This window comes from Nycticebus coucang, chromosome X, assembly GCF_027406575.1.
Source record: "Nycticebus coucang isolate mNycCou1 chromosome X, mNycCou1.pri, whole genome shotgun sequence".
Classification (NCBI taxonomy): domain Eukaryota; kingdom Metazoa; phylum Chordata; class Mammalia; order Primates; family Lorisidae; genus Nycticebus; species Nycticebus coucang.
In genome coordinates this window covers 62,603,896-62,626,739 of record NC_069804.1, presented here as the reverse complement: position 1 = coordinate 62,626,739, position 22,844 = coordinate 62,603,896, and the positions used below count along the sequence as shown (strand labels likewise).

At 46.1% G+C, this 22,844-nt stretch overlaps 1 protein-coding gene and 3 pseudogenes across 4 annotated transcripts; 3 read left to right on the top strand and 1 right to left on the bottom strand.

The window, feature by feature from the left end:
* Positions 1-5,711, bottom strand: part of LOC128576836 (inter-alpha-trypsin inhibitor heavy chain H6-like) — an 86,560-nt pseudogene extending 80,849 nt beyond the window's left edge.
* Positions 4,295-13,208, top strand: MAGED2 (MAGE family member D2). Of its 4 annotated transcripts, none has more exons than XM_053579195.1 (13): positions 4,295-4,498; positions 5,988-6,061; positions 6,384-6,863; positions 7,493-7,801; positions 7,920-7,983; positions 8,234-8,313; positions 8,802-8,896; positions 9,603-9,682; positions 9,775-9,817; positions 10,123-10,185; positions 11,925-12,039; positions 12,449-12,885; positions 13,074-13,208. In XM_053579195.1, the coding sequence occupies exons 2-12, from the start codon at positions 6,017-6,019 to the stop codon at positions 12,875-12,877; spliced, it is 1,803 nt and encodes a 600-aa protein (XP_053435170.1). In that variant the 5' UTR covers positions 4,295-4,498; positions 5,988-6,016; the 3' UTR covers positions 12,878-12,885; positions 13,074-13,208. The 4 variants fall into 4 exon arrangements, with proteins under 4 accessions (XP_053435170.1, XP_053435169.1, XP_053435171.1 ...); XM_053579194.1 differs by lacking the exon at positions 4,295-4,498 and adding an exon at positions 4,960-5,117; XM_053579196.1 differs by lacking the exon at positions 4,295-4,498 and adding an exon at positions 5,018-5,117 and having other exon boundaries at positions 5,975-6,061.
* Positions 11,420-11,541, top strand: LOC128578877 (uncharacterized; annotated as a pseudogene).
* A 732-nt stretch (positions 13,209-13,940) lies between the features above and the next one.
* LOC128576835 (inter-alpha-trypsin inhibitor heavy chain H6-like) overlaps positions 13,941-22,844 on the top strand; it is a 36,764-nt pseudogene continuing 27,860 nt past the window's right edge.

Here is a 22,844-nt window from a genome sequence, read left to right as displayed (position 1 = left end):
TCATCTATGTGAAATTTGACTTTTATTTAACAAAATGTAGTCATTTTGTCATGGAAAGATATCCTTCAGGGCTTAGAGTTACACAAAGTGAATTAAATTGCCCTACATATAAGAGGCAAAAAGTGATATTTCAACAACAGCTCAAGAGAGATGACATAGGAGCCTGGAACTGGAAAGGAGGGGAGCTGCTAGTATGTTGGGGGACAGAAAATGCCAAACAGGGATGGGTCATAGAGAACAGGAGAAGGAACAGTTAGGAGGTCTTTATCGATGGTAGGGTTGGCTATGAATATCTGAAGAACAAGAAAGTCTGATGTCAAATTTTAAGTTGATGACTATGCTGTGCTACATGACTTAGATGACTAAAGAAATGAAAGGGAGCTTTGTAAAGAAAATTTGCCACTCTCTCCAAGCATTATCTCTGAAGTTTCCAAACTAAGTTTCTGGTCTCTGATGACCTTGGAAAGAAGTTTCAATGCAGATACGCATTCGTATTCTGTATAGTTTGAGGGAAAAGAAATGTGCTAGAATAGGACTGGTGGTAGGAATATTATGGCTTCCCATTTGGACTCTAGGGGTCTGGAGTCCTGGATGCTTTCATGTTTAGATAGTTCCATCCTAATATTCTGCACTAAGCAATTCTTATCCTGCCTTTCATTATCTCCAGAACAGAGCTACCTGGTAATAACTAGACCTTTTCTTCTTTCTCCTTAGTTAATATGTAGTATCTATATGATCTCAGGTATTTGTCTTCTGATCTATTGATGCTGAAAACAGATCTGAGACCCAGTGACCTAGGTTCTTTAGAGTTTATCGGTGGATGCTTTATATGAAGATTCCAAGAGTTCATAAGGAGAATATGGAAGGAAATCTTTCTAGTCAAAGGGTAAAGATTGTTAACTAATTTGTTTTTTCTGTTCTGACAAGGTTGCTTTCTATCCCCTGATCCTCAGGTGCTAAGGGAAGGGTGTTTGTAGTATTGCGTTATGAAAGTGCTGTAATTCAGAGGGGACTGGGGAAGTTTGGGGTTGAAAATTTGGGGGGATGCCTCTATGATGGACTGAGATTTTGCCTAACTTCCTTGAATCCAATCATATCTCTTAAGTTTCTAACTCTGTATTCCTTTAAGTTATCCCAGGATCCCAGAGACCACAACTGGTACCTAAAACATTGTGTAACTTAAAATGTTGGAGGTTGTAACAGAGAGTAGACATATCAGAGGGGTAGATTTAACAGAGGGTGTTCCAAAGGGAAGAAATTGTGTGAACAAAAGCTCCTAAGCAGGAGAAGGCATGGCACATTTGGTGATAGTAAAGTTTTATTTAGGTGGAATATAGGCAACTTATATCTAATGGTCAGAAAAACAGGAGGAAAAGGCTGCAAAACTAATCAGGGCTAGATTTTGGTAAGCTTTAACATAAGGCTCAGGAATTTCTTAAAGAAGCAGACCATATTCATTGTTATGAATACCTCACCTGCCATTCACATCTCAGTTCACTGCAGTGAGCAAACTGTTACATAAGATAGGTGTAAATAAGAAACACATTTATTTGTCTCACCTAAAAGAAATCGAGAGGTATATAGTACATGGTGGCTCCATCAAATTGTTAGGATTTCAGGTTCTTTTTCGTTTACTTCTTTAGATTGTGGCCCTAGTCCTCATGGCCTTTATTCCAGGAGGCTACATATCTAATTTAAAAATCAGATATCCTATTACTAAAAAAGAAGAGAAGAATGGCTATCAGGGTAAACAGCAATCCATGCCACAAGCATCTGCACTGAAACTATTCCTTCCAAGGTCATCAGAGACCAGTATCTGATCATCATAATCCCTAGACATCTTGTCAACATCTTACTTTTTTTCTTGAGCTCTCGGCAGCATTCAGCACTATTGACCTCCTCTCTCCTTTAGAAACATTCACTTTCTGGGTGGTGCCTGTGCCTCAAGGAGTAGGGTGCTGGCCCCATTTACCAGAGGTGGTAGTTTCAAACCTGGCCCCAGTCAACTGCAGAAAAAAAAAAAAAAAAAAAAAAACATTCCCTTTGCTTACTTTTGTAACACTCCTTTCTTTTTCTCCCTATCTCTCTGATCACTCCATACCATCCTCTTTCATGGGCTCCTTTTTCTCTATCTATACCAAAGATGCTGCTGGTCTCCAGGACTCTTTCCTGGTTCCATGTTTATTCTAGCTATGTGCATTCTTCTTGGGTGCTGTTCCCCTTTCTCATGAATTAAAGAACCATTTACATATTGATGACTCTTAGATCTGTAATCTCAGCCTAGGTATCTTTCCTGAACTTCAGACATGTATGTTCAACTGCCTATGGCACATTTTCACCCGGATGTCCCATAGGTGCCTCAAAATCAATGTTCATTTCACCTCAAATTCACTCTTCCTCCAGTATTCCATATCTCAGTGAAAGGATGATCTGCACAATCTCTCAAATCAGATCTCCCAAGTGTTCCTTTGGCACATTTCTCTTCACCCCTTTCTCCACAATCCAATTACTCATCAAGTCCTACTACTCTTATTCCTTTACTATCTCATGAATTCAATCACCTCTTACTACCTCCTACCACTTTAGGTCCAAGCACAATCACTGCTTACCTGGATGACTACCAAAGTCATACCTACTCTCTCTGTTTCCATATACTCCATATGGATGCTAGGGTGTTCTTTCTAAAACACAAACCTATGTCATATTCATGCTCATAATCCTTCAGTAACCCATCAGTGGTTTCAGGATTAAGACCAAAGTCTTTAACTTGCCCTTCAAGACTTGCTATAATTTGGAAGGAATGGGTATTTGGAGCATCAGAATTTGAAGAAAAGGTAGGCTGTGCTTAGTATGGATCAAGGGAAAACCTAGGAGGCAAGAAGGTGGTGAGCATCTATCACAAACTTGGGGGAAACAATAATTCAGAGACACAAAGCCAACCTTGAATGTCTGGAAAGTGTGTGTGTGCACACACGCGCATTGGTATGTGCATGTGTATCTTGAATTATCCCTAGAAATAAGGATTTGTGATACTTTATTTGCATAGTAATGGAAAGGTGACCTTATAAAGCAGAAGCTTTGTGAACATTTGAATTACTTTTGGATGTAGGAAATATATTTGATATTATTTCTGCAATTGACCACTGTGCTGGTTTTATTATGGTTTCTGTTAACTTTTTAGTTGATACTCTTGGATTTTTCCAGGTCTATATTCATATACTGTTTAATGATGATTTTATCTATTTTCTGTTATTTTTACATCTTATTTTGTTCTCCTGAATAGATTCAATTGCTCATGCAAGTTTATTACAGGATGGAGGTGCTGTATCAAACCAGTGAGGGAAAAGATAGATTATTTTGCACATGGCATAGAGGTAATAAACCATAATTGTGCAGATAATCAAGCTAAAACCTTACAGAAAACAAATTTTGGAATCATCAAACATTCAAATGTAAATATAAAGCCATAAATGGGTTTGGGAAAAATGGAGATTGTTATAATGTAGGAAGTGTGGAAAGGATCTCTAAGCAAGAAACAGAATTTAATAGTAGTAAAGGAAAAACTGACATATTTGGCTACATAATAATTGAAGCCTTTTATAGGGAAAAATTACTATAACATGAAAAATATTTGTAATATGTGACACATACACATGAGACACATTGTTGGTGGCAATGTTATTCCACATACTTTTTGGAAGTAAGCTGACAAATTTTGTATCAAAATGGAAGATATTTTGTAGCATTTAAATTAGCAAAAAATCATAAATTTAAAAAAGTTCAATACACATACTAGGATGTTCCTTGCAGCATTAGTTGTAACAGTCAAAAAAAAAAAAGAAAGAAAGAAAGAAAGAAAAAAAGAAAACATCTACTGTATACTGGACTGGTTAAGTAATGGCACATCTATACAAGAAAAGATGATGCAGCTGTTAAGAAAAATGTGCAATAACAGAAAGATGTTTAAAATATAACTGGGAAAAAAACAGGTCATGGAACACTAGGTACAGTGTACCATCTGTGTAGAGAAAACCAAAATAATTATTACATGAATGGAAAAAATCTGGAGGAATGTATATCAGAATGTTAACAGTGGTAGGTTCTGGAGATAAGATAAAGGTAGCCTTTCATTGGTATGTTACATATTTCTGCATTATTCGAATTTTCACAACACTAAAATATTTCCTTTATAATAAGAAAAACTGAAGATACAAAAATAAATACATTCAATGAATGAATCGCTTTCAGGGAGAGGTTTGGGTTGGGTTGGAAGGCTACAGACCAAGCCTGATACAGTGGCATAAACATAGGTTTTAGCGTCAGATAGCCCTGAGCTGGGCCCCATTGCCCCACCCCAGAGGAAGGCAAGGCGGGGTGGCAGGGGGCTGCGGAAACGGACTGGGCTGGGCGAGGCTGTCTGCAGCTCCAGTCCAGGACGCTGAGATTTGGAGAGAGACTGAGAGAAAGCAGCCACATTCCAGACTTGCTGGAGGACAAGGTGAGAGTGTTGAGATTGGGGTTTCCTAGTGGCCAGTGGTTCTAGCCCCCTCAAACACATAGCCACATAGCAGGTGGGCAATTCTTACTGCACCGCGGCAGCTGAAGCAGAGGTGACTTGGAGTGGGGTGTAGGCAATGAGAACCACTGAGAAAGTGGTAGGCTGTATGGACTAGGGAGCAGAGAGTAGCAGAGGAGAGGAGAAAACCCGGGAACCAGGAATGTTTGTTGGGGGATGGGAAATACAAAGGGGGAGGAAAATACTGAGGAGGAGTGTAGATCCAGAGGAGAGAATATAAGGGATGTAGAGAGGGGTTAAGGGATACTAGGGGGGAACAGGGTTTGCATAGGTAACATGGAGGGGGCTGTAAAGAATGAGGATAGGTAATTTTGTAGGGTAAATAGGAAATGAGAAAGCGAATAGGGAGTGAGGAACGAGGCAGAGGGAATACGGAGGGGTGCTACAAGGAATAAGGAGCGGGGGAGGGGCAGACAAGCAGAGACTGAGGCCCCCTGGGGAGGCGGAAAGGGGCGGGGCCGCTTCCGGTCTAGGGAGGATAGGGCAGAGTTCCGAGGGGCTTGGAGAGAGTAGATACTCTCGAAAATTGTGGCTGGACGAGGTGAGCAACCGGGCCCATTTGGGATGAGAACCTAGTAGGAGTAGCCCACACCCTCTGGAATCTGAAGAAGACTTACCTTAAGGACCAGATCGTACTGGAGCCATCCGGCTGAGGAGGGAACTGGACCCGGCTTGGCCGGCCCCAAGATGGAATCACTAGCTCAATATTGATTTGAGGAGGGGGTGTAATAGGGAAGCGGAGGAACCAAGATGCGCTTGACCCCTGTTTGGGAGGGGGGCGTGTTAGGAAAAAGGGCGGGACCAGGAGACACTGTGGACTTGGTGGGATGGGTGTGCGTAGGGGAGAAGCCGGGACCACCAAACACTGCGACAATTTGCCAGTGAAGCTTGTTGAGGAGGGGGCGGGGCCTAATGGCACTGCGGACCTGGAGAGGGGCATTATTCGGGTTAATTGCTGGACTGAGACCAGGGTCACTGCGCATGAGCAATAGGTATCGCTAGAAAGACATGTGGAGAAGGGCCCCACGGAGACCGCCCAGTTACTGAATGCGCATGTGCACTGTGGACTCCAAAGAAAGGGCTTGGGCTGAGAAAGCGGGCGGAGCTGAGACGGGCTCGCGCGACGGATGCGCATGCGTTCTATTGACCTGCGGCTGGGGCGGGTGCACTGGGAAAAGGGGCGGGGTCCTCAGAGCTGCCGCGCTGGCACATCTTCCTGGAGAAGGGGAGGGTGCGGCTGCAGAGAATTAAGACCTAGACGCTTTGGGTTCCTTTATCTGAGAACCGAGTCGTTGGAGGTGGGAGAGGGATTTGGGATTGGGGCCTTAGGGCAGGTGTGGATCAGCCTCACATCAGAACACGGGAGAGGAAGTTCATTGGGCTCTCCACTTGACCCAGGCCTTCTCTTCAGGCTCAGCTTTTGACAGGCCAACTTGAGACATGTCTGACGCAAGGGAGAATGGTGCGGGTCTAACTCGCTTCCAGGTAAGGCCTATTTCTGTGTTCTTCCCAGCTGCTTTTTGCTGCAGTCGCTGTTGCTGTCATCATCCCTTGGCACTTCTTGTCCTTCTCCTTCCACTTGCCTGCCCAGTATACCCCCACTGGAGGGAGGAGAATAAGGTGGGGGGGGCCCTTCTTCTGCCATTATTTCTGGCTCAGAAGAAGGGGAGGCCTTGGGCTGAGGTGGACGGTGCACTGCAGGTAGGAGTCAGTACAGGTCAGAGAAGTGTGGCCTTGGAATTTTGGAGCCATTTGCCTAGTTGACAGTGGGGAGAAGTTTCGTGAGATTCCCTGCTTCCTCTTGCAGGCTGAAGCTTCAGAAAGGGACAATGGGTCGATGATGCAGACCCTATTGACAGTGACCCAGAATTTGGAGGTCTCAGAAACACTGAAGACCGCAAAGGCACCAGAGGTCTCAGAGGATGTGAAGGTCTCAAAAGCCCCAGGGATCTCAAAAACCACAGAGGTCTCAAAGACCCCAGAGGCTCAGGAGGCAGCTGCTACCCAGGCCTCACCTACCACTCAGCTGACTGACACCCAGGTTCTAACAGCTGAAAACAAGAGTCCAACAGCTGACACCAAGAAACAGAATCCTGACCTGCAGTCTGCCACTGAGACTAAAAAGGTCAGCTGTGTGGCTGATACGAAGGTCAATACAAAGGCCACAGAGACTGAGGCTATTGCTTCTCAGGCTCCAGCAGATGAACCTGAACCTGAGAGTACAGCTCCCCAGGCTCAGGAGAATCAGGATACTCGGCCCAAGATCAAGGCCAAGAAAGCCCGAAAGGTAAGACCTCTGTAATCACTACCTTTGCTTTTCCATTCCTTTTATTTGGTTCATTTGTTCCACAAACATTTAGAAAGATCTCTGTGTTCTTTAAGGATGTGGCGGGGGGCACTGAGAGATATATGATGTAATTCCTGTGTTCACAGAGCTCACAGACTGGTATAGAGATGAGACAGGAATATACATAGCTGAAATCTGAATATAAAGTGGTTAATGTTCACATAGTACCTGACAGGTTTTAGGCCTTGAGCTAGGTGCATTCATGTAGGTTATCTTGTTAAATTTTGTAAGTAAATCTTATAGTCCCAATTTTATAGAGAAGGAAGCTGAGTCCCAGAGGGATGAAGTGATTTGTCCAGGGTATCTCATGTAGAGCCCTTGGTGGACACAGAAAGAGAAGTCTCAGGCTCCATCCTGAGATGGAGTTGGGTTGCTTTTGGCCTGCTGGGGAGATGAAAATCCTGGCTAGAAGTCAGTGAGAAACAAACCAAGGACTCAGCATGGTCAATGTCTAGTGAGTAAGACTATTACTGAAAGGGTGGAATTAGGGGGTATTTATTGGAAGAGGGTGAAGAAAAAGGACCAAATGCTTCATCTGGTGATGTTGAGCTTCCTATATGTTGATGCAGGTGAAACATCTGGATGGAGAAGAGGATGGCAGCAGTGATCAGAGTCAGAGTTCTGAAACTACAGGTGGCCGAAGGGTCTCAAAGGCCTTAATGGCCTCAATGGCTCGCAGGGCTTCAAGGGGTCCCATAGCCTTTTGGGCTCGCAGGGCATCAAGGACTCGGTTGGCTGCTTGGGCACGGAGAGCTTTGCTCTCTCTGAGGTCACCTAAAGCCCGTAGAGGCAAGGCTCGCCGTAGAGCTGCCAAACTGCAGGCATCCCAAGAGCCTGAAGCACCACCAACTCGGGATGTGGCCCTTTTGCAAGGGAGGGTAAGAACTCTGTCCTCTTCATTCTGCCTTTTCTACTGCTTTAGCTGCCTTCTGTGCCATCCTCTCGGGTTTTCTGCAAACCAATTTTGAATTTTTCCATCTTTTCCTACACTCTTAGGCAAATGATTTGGTGAAGTACCTATTGGCCAAAGACCAAACAAAGATTCCTATCAAGCGCTCAGGTAAAGTTCTACTAACCCTCCCCCTGCTCTAAGCTGTGCCCTCCACTGCCCTCTTGCTAAGGTGTTGAAGGGCATCCCTTGCTTTTATTCTCCTATCTCTGTTATCCCAAAATTCTGCTAGCATCTCCATTGATATCTCAGAACCTGGTTATTCCACCCATGGCATATTTGGCAAAGGGCCTATAGCATAGACATGGGGGTTAGCTGGCCTCTGTTCAGCCCAGATTCTTGCAACACTCTTCCCTTACAGACATGCTGAAGGACATCATCAAAGAATACACTGATGTATACCCTGAAATCATTGAACGAGCAGGCTATTCCTTGGAGAAGGTAAAGGGGCAGTCCTGGGGAATGGGGGCATTGGAGATGCCTTGAATCCAACAAAGGTACACATGTCTCTTCAAAGGGAACCACAGAGATCTGCTAATCTAACCTCATCACTATGCTGATGGGCAGACAATGGCCTATGGAAGGGTGAAGACTAGCAAGTCAGTGCAAGCATAGCTAGGACCCAAATCACCCAACATAGTCTTGACTTCTGTCCGTGGCTAAGCACATCCGTGGCTAAGTCATGTATTTCAGATGGTTACGTGTCCCTTCCATTCCTCATTCTCTGTCTTTCTAGATTTCCATTAATCACAAAGGTGACGTTGATGATAATAGTACATTTGCTGCATGTTTACCAGGTGCCAGCACTTAGCTACATGCATTATCTCGCTGGTTTGTCACATGCACAAAATCCCTAGGTACATGGGCAGCTAAGGCGTGCATAGGAAGCTAAGTTTTATGATCTCATAAGCTCTTCTTCCCAACCACAGGTATTTGGGATTCAGTTGAAGGAAATTGATAAGAATGACCACTTGTACATTCTTCTCAGCACCTTAGAGCCCACTGATGCAGGCATACTGGGAACGTAAGCTGGGAAAGGGTGGGAAGTGGGGGAGTTCTGCTTCTGTTCATGCTTCTAGCCTTTCTTTGCCCTCTCTCCCTGAATCCTCTTAAGAGAATCAGGAAAGATGGCCTCAAAAGCCTGTCCCAGCTCCCACACATAGTTGGTCCCTGCACTCAATAGTGGTGCCTGGTTATGATTGACTGAAGGTTATAAGAGGCTAGGGTGGGGCATTCCTGCTGCCATGTTTGCTATCTCTGCAGAAGCTTTCCAGGAAAACAGGCCTATTGTCTCTCTTACTATTGAGTCTCTGGCCTGACCTTGGTAAAGTTGTTCTCAAGGTTTGCTTCATAATGTGGGTGGACCAGGATGCATGAAAGGCAGGAGCATCAGTGGGGTCCTGCCTAGAATTCTCTTAGGGCCAAGGGATGTGGGAAGGAAAGAAAGGACTCAGATTGACTGGGTGTTTGTATTGTACCAGACTGATAAGTATCCTTCCATCTTCTCGGCCACCCAGAAAGAAGAGGATGTGATTTTCTTATTTTGCTGAATACGAAATCAGCTGACAAGTCTGTGTGCTCAGCCCAGGGTCACACAGAGGTTAAAGCACAGACTTTGCAGCATTCTCTCATATGTGAGGAGTCTGGGAGAGGCAGTCTAGTAAACTGGCTGGTGTGTCTTTTTCAGATGGCTGCTGGACATAAACCTCACTGTTCTATTATTCCCTTAGGACTAAAGACTCACCCAAGCTGGGTCTCCTCATGGTGCTTCTTAGCATCATCTTCATGAATGGAAATCGGTCCAGTGAGGGTGAGTGGTTGGCATGCAGGTGAATGGTTGATTGTTGTCTGAATTCTAAGTGGTCATTTTCTGTCCCTGTTTCCTCTTGCCTCCCCTCGCAGCTGTCATCTGGGAGGTGCTACGCAAGTTGGGGCTGCGCCCTGGGTATGATTGGGCTCTCTCAGCGCTGGCTGTCCATGTTCTCCTTTGGCAAGAGAGGACGGTCCCAGGATTGCATCAGCCTGGTGGTCTGGTGGAGAGGGTGGGGGGTGATGGACTGGGTAGAGAGCCCAGGGTTCTGACCTGGGTAGATGGGGAAATGGTCCTGAACTCTCTGCTCCTTCTTTCATTGTCTTCTGGGCTTCTATGGAGTTCCTCTCTTGTGCTGGAAGCCTCTCTTCCATCTGGCAAATGACTGTGCCTCAGCCCTGATTGTACTTAGTTTTTAATTAATTTTCTTTCTCTTTCAGGATACATCACTCCCTCTTTGGGGATGTGAAGAAGCTCATTACTGATGAGTTCGTGAAGCAGAAGTAAGTGTCTTTGTCTGATGGTGGTGTGTTTCATGCATTTGTCCTATTTCAGAACTAAGTGATAAAGCCATGGTGATTGCATGTGTGTCTGTATGTGTGTACATGTACATGTGTGCAGGTGGTAGGTTGTTCCTGGGGCAGTGTTGATGAACAGGAATGGCACATGTTTCCTGCTCTGTTATATGTACTCTCACATTTGCCTTGAGAACACTTTAAGGGAGGAATTGTCATCACCAGCATTGTGGACATATGTGGAAACTGAGGCTCAGAGGCGTCAACTCATTTGCTCAGGGTTACACAGGTAGCAATGGAAAAGTATTTAGAATATGGCTCCACAGCCCAGGCACAGTGGCTCACAACTGTAATCCTAGCACTCTGGGAGGCCAAAGCAGGTGGATAGCTTGAACTCACAGGTTCAAGACCAGCTTGAGCAAAAAGCGAGACCCCATCTCTACTAAAAATAGAAAAACTGAGGCAAGAGGATCACTTGAGCCCAAGTTGAAGGTTGCTGTGAGCTATGACACTATAGCACTCTACCCAGGGCAACAGCTTGAGACTCTGTCTCAAAAAAAAAAAAAAAAAAGAAAGAAAAAAAATATATATATATATCTCCACAGAATTGGTTCTTTTTCCTCTGCTAACCAGAACTTCATAAACATCAATTTCCATAAAGTAATGCCATAGAATAATAGCTTCAGGCGGCCAGGTATTGTACTAGTAACTTGACTTGTACATCTCATTTCATTTTCATAACTACCATGCAGAATAGATGTTATCATCCTATCTCTGTTTTAAAGTTGAAGGACCTGTGACTCCAAGGGGGAAATTCTGAGCATGGCCTACAGTTGATCTGGGGCCCATTTGGGCCTGGAGGCTAGCCCTCTTGATTTTCTTGCCAGGATCTACCCTATCCTCACTTCTTAGAGGATATGGGAGCAATCACACAGGGACATGCATGTGTACACACAAACACACAAAAGCTCAGGAATTCAGTATACACGGAACATGCTGCTCTTGGCTGACTCTTTCTTCCTTTGTAAGTTTTCTAATCATTTTATAGAGTGGACCTTCCCATGGGTTGGCCAGGCTGCAGCTGAGATCCTGTTAATGGTGTGGGTGTGCTCAGAGCAACGGCCTTGAAGAATGGCACTTCTTTTTTTTTTTTTTTTTTTTTTTGGCCGGGGCTGGGTTTGAACCCGCCACCTCCGGCATATGGGACCGGCGCCCTACCCGCTGAGCCACAGGAGCCGCCCAAGAATGGCACTTCTATTTACAACATACCCAACAAGAACATGGGGTCATTGTGATGAGAAACATAAAACTTGTCATCTCCCTATGAACAAATGCCCTACATGTGTCCTCCCTGCCCCTCTACATGGCTTCTGGGCAGGACCAACTGGACTGGGCTCGATATTGGAAGAAAAGCTATAGTATTTAGTGGGAGAGATCACCATCTACAGGCATCCTCAAACTACAGCCCGTGGGCCACATGAGGCGGTGTGATTGTATTTGTTCCTGTTTTGTTTTTTTACTTCAAAATAAGATATGTGCAGTGTGCATAGGAATTTGGTCATAGTTTTTTTTTTTTTTTTTTTAAACTGTAGTCCGGCCCTCCAACGGTCTGAGGGACAGTGAACTGGCCCCCTGTTTAAAAAGTTTGAGGACCCCTGATCTAGAACCTATCTAGTCCATACATGGGTGGACCAGGGTGGTAAAGGTTTTGTACTTCTATTTTCAAGGTACCTGGACTATGCCAGAGTCCCCAATAGCAATCCCCCTGAATATGAATTCTTCTGGGGCCTGCGCTCATATTATGAGACCAGCAAGATGAAAGTGCTGAAGTTTGCCTGCAAGGTAATTGGAGAGCTGCTTGAGTTTAGCACATCAAGGGCATAGGGTGCCCCTGGCTGATACAAACTGTGTAGAAGAGCAGCCTGTAGTTTGTATCTGAACATTGTAAAGCCTCTATTAATTGCCAAACACTATGCCAGGCTTTTATCTAAATGACTTAATCCTTAACAGTTACTATGTCATTGCCTTATTGCAGATGAGAAAACTAAGGCCCAGAGAGGTTGGTAGGTGACATATCCAAGGTCACAGAGCTAGTAAGTCTCAGAGCAAGGATGAAAAATTAGGTGAATAATTACTAGTAATAGTTACTATACTATTACTCTTACCTACATCATGTTGCATGATTCCTAGCAAACAGTAGGTGCTCGATCCTCTGATTATAATCTTTCTGATAAATTATTATCTGTTGCAGGTACAAAAGAAGGATCCCAAGGAATGGGCAGCTCAGTACCGAGAGGCAATGGAAGCAGATTTGAAGGCTGCAGCTGAGGCTGCAGCTGAAGCCAAGGCAAGGGCCGAGGTTAGAGCTCAAATGGGCATTGGGCTTGGCTCAGAGAATGCTGCCGGACCTTGCAACTGGGATGAAGCTGATATTGGACCCTGGGCCAAATCCCGGATCCAAGCGGGAGCTGAAGCTAAAGCCAAAGCCCAAGAGAGTGGTGGTACCAGTGCTGGTGCCGGTGCTGGTGCCAACACCAGTACTAGTGCCAGTGCCAGCAGTAGCCTCAGTGCTAGTGCCGGCCTGACTGCCACTCTCACATTTGGGCTCTTTGCTGGCCTCAGTGGAGCTGGTGCCAGTGCCAGTGGAAACTCTGGTGCCTGTGGTTTCTCCTACAAGTGAGATTTCAGGTATTCACCTTGGTATTGGTAGGGGCAGCAGGGGCTCATGGGGCTGGGATGGGGAGCTGGGTGGTTCTAGAAAGGCTCAGGCTGGAGAATGATGTGGAAAGTGTGTGAAGACATTGCTTTTGGCATTTTATTCTTTCCTGTTTGCTGGATATCAGTTGACTCTTATTTTCTTTTACTTGTGTTTTCAGATACTGTTAATCCCAGCAGTCTTTCTCTTCAAGCCAGGGTGCATCCTCAAAATCCTGCTCAACACAGCACTCAAGGCAGCCACTATCAATCACTTGAAGTTGATACTCTGCATTAAATCTATTTGCCATTTCTGAGTTTATTGCTTTTTCTGGTGGGCTGTCACATTTTGGTATTGTATTTTAAAAATCAATGAATTGGGAAAGTTTCCATTTCAATCTATGCTTAGTTTGAGGCAGCATTATTGGATTTCAAGAAGCGAGATTACCATGCCTTTCTGGAATGGGTTGTGCTCCATGTCCAGCTTGCACAGCAGGTAAGATGCCACTGGAAGGAGAACAGATGACACACTGAAGAAGAAGCCTGAGGTGGGTAAGTCTGGAGCAGAAAGCATAAGTAGAAAGGACTGGATATTAAGTATAGAATCTTCTTTTGAGAAATTTGGGTGAGACAGGATGGAGAAAAAGGGAGATAGCTAAAGGGGGCTATGGGAATAAGGGAACATTTACTTGGAGAAGGAGAGAGAGACTTGAGCAGGTCATGAGCCAATGGAGAGGAAGAAGTTGAATGGTGCTTTCTTCAGTTCAATCCCTGAGGAAGTGAGAGAGGTCACCAGCGGGCCTGGGAAAAGAGACTGTATAGACAGGATTCAGATGGGGAAGGTGGAAGGATGTCGAGCAATGGGGAGGCCCCAGTAGAGAATGATTTGGGTTGGGGGGAATGGCAAGGTGCTTAGTAATCTTGATGTAGGGAACCAAGAAGGCAAGTAGTGATTTATTTCAAGATTTGGATTCTGCTGTATGGGTCTGGAATAAGAACACAGGACCCATGGCAGTGAGCGGATAAGTCTTATCTTCACTACTGTGTCCATGGTGCCTGACATAATTGTGGTGGAAGAGGTGGACCACGAGGACGGGGCAGGCTTGGAGAGGAAAGACGACAAGAGTATATGACAGATTGGGGGTCTGTGGACAGGAGTCTCAGTGAAGTCTATGAGCAGGGGCACAACATTATGTGAATGGGAGTGCCTGCCATGTGTCTGGCAGTGTTCTAGGTATTTTGGAAAGGGTATTGAGAGTACTGGAAGAATGAACTGGGGGACTAGTTAAACAGATAGTGGGATTATTATATTTAAGAAAACAGAACAGAGAGAGGTCCAAATAGTGGGTGATTGAGAAAGAGGAGTGGACTCAGGAGGCCAGGGTATTGGTTGGGTTATCCATGTGAACAGTGAAATCACCCAGATAGTGGCAGGAGAGGGGTTGTCAAAGTGCTGACAAGACACTAGCTACCAGGCATCCACCTCCCTGTTTTAGGAGGTATTTACCTGGACCTTTTTCTCCATAAAAGCTTCACCATCTCTAATCCCCACATTACCAGGCTCCTAATCACTGTAACAATCTTATGGACAATAAGGCCCTTCTAATGGCCACCTCTCCCCTCCTGTAGACTTTGGGACGAAATGTTTATTGCTTAAGAAACAGGGTTTTAAAACATAAAGCTCTATCCAAATAGAGATAGTTCTGTGGCCATGGATGGAGATATGCTGAGGTAGTCTTCAATAGAAGCAGAGCTTCTTCCACTGTGGACTAGGCCATGGTCTCCTCAGGGGCTGGATAGTTCCTAGAATAAGTAGACAAGGTCACAGGCAGCGTTGGTTTCCCTGGGTACTGTGTCCAGGGCCCTCTCAGATCCCTAGGTGATGTCCATGTGAAAATAGGGGGTGGTGTGGAATTGAGGGACTATTATTCTAATAAAAATTGAGCACTAAGCCCTTGATAGAGTTAAGGGTGAATTATACTCATGAAGAACTCTGCCCTTACCATTTGCCTTCCCTGTGTAGGTCACTGGGCTTACCTGGCTCCCCCCTCATTTTCCCTTCCCACAAAACCTAGTATTTAACAGAACAAAGGATTGGCTCTTCTAACACCCCAGGTTCCAAGACTGCAGGCAGTTAGAATAGGGAGGAAGAGAGCAAGTCTGGTATCAGGCAAGTGGGGGAGTATTGGGAACAGGAAGAGAGAAGCAGGGTAATCAGGGACAGACCCTTGTTCATGTTTTTGCCACATTTATCAGCCTGGAGACCATTACTGTAATAAATGGACTGCCACAATTTTTAAACTCTTCTTTAGTATATTATTTAAATGCTAAATAGTTTGAGCTTGTTTCACGTAGCTTCCCCTTGACTAGGGTTGGCCAGAGCCTGTAGAGTAGTTTCTCTACCTATTTTTTTATCACTCTCTAAGAAACCTTTTAAGACATTTGTGTCCTAATTACCACCCAATGAAACTATTTTCACAGATATATGTGTATGTGTGCGTATGTGTATGCATGTATAAAATGTATATTTGTGTTTTATACATGAAAGCATAAATCTCATTTGTCTTATTCAATTTAGGGTTAATAATTACTAAATAATTTAAGAGTTAAGTGTGAAGGTAAATCCATGTTGAATATCTAACTCTTCTACTACTATAGCAATTTTGTTCATTTACTCATTGAGGCATTGGAGAAGGTGGTTGGCAGATTTACATAGGCTGTATCATCATGCTCCTTTTGGTGAACATTCACATGTGTATTCCAACATAGTCCATTCTGAGGGATTTGTCCACTTGCTCATATATAAGAGGGTGCCAAAAAAGGTATACACATTTTAAGAAAGAAAATAAGCTATATTAACTAGTAATGTTGTAATACTCTCCAGTGCCTGTAGCTCAGTGGGTAGGGCACTGGCCACATACACTGAGGCTGGTGGGTTCAAACCTGACCTGGGCCAGCTTAAAAAAAAATCAAAACATTGTAATACTCAATATATATAGATAAAAGATGAATACAAGTCACATTGAGGACCTCTTAGAATTGCAGACGTCAAAGCTAACTTGAGTATTACAAATTTAATGATGGGAGTGAGAATCTATGGGAAGTGCTTTGTAAAATGGGCTGGTGCACTGTGCCCATGAGCACAAAGGTTGGGGCAGCTGTGCACTTGCATGCCAGGAAGGCACACCATGTGGGGATGACCACGTGTCTGACCAAGAGGATAGGATGAGGGGATCCAACTGAGATGACCCTGCCACAGGTGCCTCTGACACTGGGCTGAGAGGCACATGAGGACAGTCAGAGGTCAGAATCTGAGGAGCAGATAGGAGATTCAGAGGTCAGGGGAGCCTGTCTGGAGGTAAGAAAAGGATCCTTGAGGACCAGGCCTTGTGGGGCCACTCCTTGCTTGGGACACTTCCCACCTCTCTGGTGGACAGCTGAGGCACAGGTAGGAAGGCCTGGCTTTCAGTCTTGGCTCTGTTGGTACCTTCCATGAGCCCTGGGATCACTCTCTGCTCCTCTCTGAGCCTCAGTTTCCTCATCCATAAATAGGTGATGGTAATGCCCACCTCATGTAGTTGTTATGAAGATTAAATGAGGCCACACAGGTGAAAGCAGATCACACTGACTGGACATAGGTGTCCAATAAATGACAATAATGACAGTACATGTTTCTCCTATATTTCACTTCCCACTTGTGCTACCCCAGGTGGTCCTCCCAGAAGGAACAACACCTGTGCTAAGAAGGTGTAGGGCCAAGTGCTGGGGCAATGCACGCTTTTCTTTAGTGAGCATCAAGCTTGTGCACATAACAGTGGTTGGCTGGGGAGAAAAGGCAACAGGAGAGTCAGATGGGTCAGACCTGGTTCCTCCAGTTCAGGACCCAAACAGTGGCCAGCCACACCTGGACTAGTTCAGTCAACCCCTCTAGATCATGGGGCCCTTTCTATCTGTTTGTCCCAAGCTGAGAGGCCCGAGTCACCTCCAATGCAGCCTCTGAGGTTGAGTTCACTCTTTATGGACCTGCATAGGTCAATGCAGAAGGGTGTGATGTGGATGTTCGTGAGGTAGTAGACTGTACAGCTCTGGATGTGGTCCTGCACTCAGTTCACTAAGTAGTGTGTTCCTACATCAAAGATCTTGATGTAGGATTGGTGGCTGGGCCAGAGACAAGCAGGAACAAAGGATAGCTCAGGAGCTGACAATGGAGGACTCACTGTCAGACTCCCCACTTTCTCCTCTAGATCCATTCTTGACCATGAACAACCTTCTCTACTACACCTCAGGAGAACTACCCTTGCTGATTGGATCATCCAGGCTCCCTTGTTCTGCAAATAAGGGACAGCATGAGATGGACAGTGGTCATATCTGGAATTCAAGAGTGTTTATTCCCTTGCATCCCTATTTCCTGGGCTGTGCTTTGACCATGCTGTAGCTCTCATGACAATAACCATCAGCTCTCATGGGTAGCTACTCTTCCCTGGCTATACCAACTTTCTTACAAATGATACTGTGCCTTCACCCTTTTGTATGTGAGCTAGTCTGGCTCTCTGACCATCTCTCTGACCATCCCAAGCTTTCTTAATGCTTGCCGCCTCTGTAAATTATTAATTTATTGTTGGTTTGCGCGATGGGTGGGCAGTTTATTTTTGGCAACATTCTGATTGACACAGAGTGAATATGAGAAAGAAATGAGTAAATATGTGACTGAAGGAAGGCGAGGGTGAATAAAATGTGAGAAAATGCATGAATGAAGGAGTTAATAAGTGCGAATGGGGAGCAAATACATGAATTGGTGTGTAAAACTTTCCCTGTTGACTCAGATTGCAGAGGCCCCAGGGAAAAAATCCTGCTTGTCCCTGGATGGCCACTAAGCCTGGAATGAGGATAGGAGCACAGGAAGTGCAAGCTGCCCTTGAGGATACCTTCTTAGGGCTTAGGTCAGAGAGGAGTCCTGCCTGGCAGGCGTGCTTTGAATTTCACCCAGAGATTTTCAGGGCCAGACCAACTATATCAGAATCACGACATGAGCTCTTAGAAATGCACATTCCCAGGCCCAGCCTTCAGGGTCTAGTTGGGATGGGGCCCAGGATCTGTACTTTTAACCAGTCTTAGGTAACTTTGATGTCCAGCCAATTTGTAGAACCATGGGGCTAGCCCTGCATGCCTCATCTGAGAGATGAGAGGGCAGGCACAGAGAAACCCCAGCTCCTGCGGATGCTCCACAGAGCACTTTAGCATAGGAGGGTCTGCCTGATTTGACCCTGCTGACCCAGGGTGGCAGTGAAGTGGACATAGTGAAAAGAGACAGATGGAGTCAACTCTCACCTTTGAGGCTCCCTTGACGAGGGACCAGCAAAGTGAGTGATGTCATTGCTCTGCTTGTGAGATGCCATCTGCAGCCCAGGACCTTCATGAGAATTTGAGAAAACCCCTCCCTCCAATTTATTTGGCACAGAGTAATGAAGTTTGGTGATAATTGTAACAGATAATATTACTTAGCACTCCCTAAGATGCAGGTATGGTTCCAAATACTTTCCATAAATGGTCTCACTTAATGCCCACAAATACTGTGTATGAACTTGGAGTGATCATCATCCTTGGGCTATAGATGAGGAGGGCGAAGCTTAGAGAGTGAATAACTTGTGCGGGGACACACAGCAGCTATAGGAACCTGGACCCACAGGCCATCTGAGTCCTTGCAGCCTGTCCTCTTAAGTCCTGAGCTATAAAAGGCAGCCCCCCCCCCTTCTCCTTAAAGGTTAAAACAGAGGTTAGAAGGAATCCTGTGAGGAAAAAACAGAACAAAGAGCAATGAAAGGAAGGAAGCCAAGGAAATGTATGTGAGCAGGCACCTCAGAGAGTATGGGGGCTCAGTTTGCCCCTAAGCTTCTTGACAGCTGTAGCAGGAAGGGGGGGATCAGGATTCCCAAGTTTCCATTTTCTGGAAAAAAGGGAGGCACAGAGACATTTCTAAATGGACATTTGTCCTGGATTCTGGTGTCCTGCTCAGCAAACATCCGGGACCAGAAATTCATCTGTGATATAATGAGACACTAAAAGGCTTATTCACACACGTGATTCTGAGAGTCAGAAGCCAGAGGGGAAAGAAAACGCATGAAATTCTATCCCAGAGGAGAACCTTGCTAGACTGCTATTTCCCACAGTAGAAAGGGGGATGGGAGGAGACACAGGCCCTGTCTGTGTGTCTGTCTCTCTCCTTACAGACACTGACTGCCTCTGTGGGAAGAAACGCAGGATCCTGGTCTAGCTTGGTGGCACTCCTTCAGGGACTGGGCCCCGAGTGGGATGGGCGGTGAAGCAGGGCAAAGTTGTGAGTGTGGGTTGGACTGGAAGGACCTGGCAGCTGAGGGCAGGGCTGGGTCTGACAGGCTGGGCTTGATGGAGGAGGCAGAGAAGGAGGTAGCTGGAGGGTGTGTAGAAAAGTGTGGGGCAGGTGAAAGGGTTTTGGGGGCAGGGATAGCAGCAGGTGTTGGTTGAGGGCAGACTTCTCAATCTCTCCAGTGAGTGCCCCTTTGCTGTGCTTTCCCTGACTTTTCTGCCCACTAAAGCCATACATGCCACCACACCCCAACCCTCCCCACCCATACAGGTGAGGCTGACTTGCTCCCATCTGCCAGGATTGAGAGGTGAGAGACCGGTGTTCAGATCACTTCCTACTTGACATTGCAAGACCAGTCTGCCTTCTCCAGCTCAGGCGTTGTGGCTGACTTCGTGGTCCACTACGATGTGGCAACGAAGGACATCATTAGGGATGTTTAGGCTATGGGGCCTGGGGAGTGGGAAGACATGGGCTCTGGAACCAGACAGGCTTGAGCAATGTTCAAACCTTTCCAAGTTGTTGTTTGCATTTCCCTAGGGATCATCCAGAGCTAGTAAACAGGGAAAGATCGATGTGGAAAGACACATGACTTTAATCTTGGCAGGCACATGTACTCCCCAGAAGGGTTGGAGACCTGAAACGGTATAAATTGAATCAAAATCCTCCAAATGAACCCATCCCTAATTGAATCAATTCACAGCCCACTCTGAACCAGTGTTTTTGCAAAGTGAACCACTGGCCAGCAATTGGTTGCTCACACTCATGGGCTCTCATGCTTTCCTCAGTTCTGATACTCTCATGTTCTCTTGGGCTTTTTTGCTGTCTGTTGGTTTTAAAAAATTACTTTGCTTCAGCTGAGCCACCTACCTTAACCGGGAGCCCTTCAATTCTGAGCTCCCATGTTCATAAAGATTGAGCAGAGGTCCCCTACTCTCAGTGCTCTCCTAGGGTGGTAGAGCACTGACCCGAGACCCTTGGCTTGACCTTGAGCATCCCAGGAGAGGCTGAGAGGTCTGTTCCCACCTGCCTTTCATATATCGCCACCCCCAGCACACAAAAAAGCACCCTCTAGCTGCCTCACACCAACCACACACCTTTCCCCAGAAACACCCAAGCCCACCCCTCATCTGTGTGTGAGCATTTTCTTGTAATAGCTGCTGTCCTGGGAACATCTTCTTCCTCCTTTCTCCTCTGGTCAGCATCCTCCCCCTTAAACCATGCACAAGCATCTCCTCCTCAATGACCCCACTCCACCAACTCCTCTCTCTGCCCTGGCCAAATAGTGCTTTGGGTAAACCTCTCCTCGTGCATTACTCATTCTATTCATATGTTGACACTTCTCCACCGAGCACAGCTACTCTGGCCCAGTGCTGTATTCATTGATTCTGAGAACTCAGAACTGAGTTTGACGTTGCCCCTAATTTCCCTGTGCCATCTCCCAGGTCTGAAGCAGCCAGATACACGAGCATTCAACCAGTGTTCTAGGTACTGGGTAGAAATCTACAATGGGTCATGTGGGGTTATAGTGGAGGAGTTGGTGTGGAAGTTAGTATGGGGGAAATGAATAGGATTTACCACCAAGTCGGTCAGTAAGGTTAAGGAAAAGGCATGTAGAGAGGGGAAACAGTATATGTAGAGGCTGAGAGGTATGACGCATCCTGTTGTCTGTCTAGGGGAATAAATGTTAATCCCCTTTCAGAATAGGAGCTGAGAGTACCCTGCCAGCAGGTGGCAACAGGGGTCTTAACCCAGAGTTCTGTCATGTGGGTGTGTTTGGATCATCCATCAGATGCTTTGTTCTTCACCTTTACCACAGCGGCCCTCAATGGAAATACGGATGGAATACATGGGATCAGGCAACGAATAGGATAACCAACACTGACATCCACTGTCAGTGGACGAGTCCTGACTGCTGCCTCTACCCGACCAGGAGCCCTCGGTTCATCTCCCATGTCCTACTTGAGTGTGGTCATCTACCAAAGCCCGTTCATTCACTCAGTGAGGGCTCACTGGGCACCTGATGTGTGCCATGCCCAGTGCCGGCTGGTGTTGGGAACCCTGTAGGATATTACATACACAGTCCACCTCTTGTCTCTGGGTGAGACAAATAGAGGCAATACTGACACAAGGTTAGAAGTGGCTTGCCTGTGACACACAGGTATGATAGAAATCATAACGAGGGGGAGAAGTGGTCTGGGAGGACATCCTGGAGGAGGTCAAGAATGACCTGGGTCTTAAAGAATGAAAAGAAGTGGGCCAGTGAGGAGCCCCGAGCGGGGAAAGGCACTTTAGCAAACTGGGGGCTGCAGGAGAAAAGAAGGGAGGCTGGGAGTTTCGAGGTGTGTGTAGGAAATTACAAATAGCTTGGAGTTCCTGGAGCAGAGATTTGAAGTACAAAATGGGAAGACGTGATAAAAGACTTCCAAGACCTGCAGGGCAACACAAGGAACATGGAATTTGTCCTGTAGGTGACCACGGAGCCAGGAGAGGGAATGATGGTGTGAGGTTGTGTTTTGGGATCCCCCACAGCAGCATGGATGGGGAGGGGCTGCAGGAGGGCAGGGAATCCTTCCAGAAAAGAGGGCTGAGATTGGGCTTGGTCAGTCTGGGATGCAGAGGAGGGGTGGCCAGCCTGGAGAAGCATCCAGCAGATAAAAGCAGCAGGAACTGACAGCTGAGTGGATGCTGGGGCTGAGACGCACAGGAAGATTGAGGGGGGACACTCAAATTTGTATCAGGAGTGTCTGCGTGGATGGTGGTGCCCTGACTGAGAAAGTGGACAAGGGCAAGGTGGAGGAAGACAATGAGTCCATGGTTCGTGTGGGATGCATCAGAGGCTTCCTGAGACATCCAGAGAAAGAAGTCCAACAGTGAGTGGGTACACATTTGGGGAGGGGGGAGAGTTGGCACCTTGGCCTGGAGAAAGAGATGTGGGATGACTAGTGGCAGTCCAGTGGTGAGCTCCAAGTGAGTGAGCAAGACCACACAAAGAGAATTGTGGAGCCGGAGGGGCAGATCCCCAAAGGCGAAGATCCCCGAAGGCAGGAGTGTTGGGTGACAGTTTCTCAGATGGGGGCGGGGATGCAGAGGATAAGTCCTGCATTTGAAATTGTATGGTAATAAAGGGGACCACGGCTCTCTCATGGCTTATGGCAGACTACTTTATTTTTTCCCAGCTTATATAGCTGGTGCTGCACGTACGCACCATTAATCAATGATCAATGAGGACATTTCAAAAACCAATCACATGACCGGGCCCTACTCGGCCCGGCTCCAAGCAGTCTACTAATTAGCACATTCCATTACTTCACCTCAAAGTTACCGTTTCAACTTTTAATTAGAACTATACTCTAAACTACTTTGCTTAAACAAGGCTAAGAACTCCAGGGGAGGAGGTTGTTTGAACACTCGACCTTCAACCAGACCACCTGGAGGCCGTAATTCATCTTCAGAGAACTGACCAGAGATCACTAAGATATACAGAGACTTGCCTGCAAGCCCCTGCCTCCTACGTCCAGCCTTTGTCTCCCAGGCATTTACTGCCTCCGGGACTAGGCCATAAGCCTTTATGGAGTTCTATCCAAGTCTCTCCGGGTCAGCATCTAAAAAG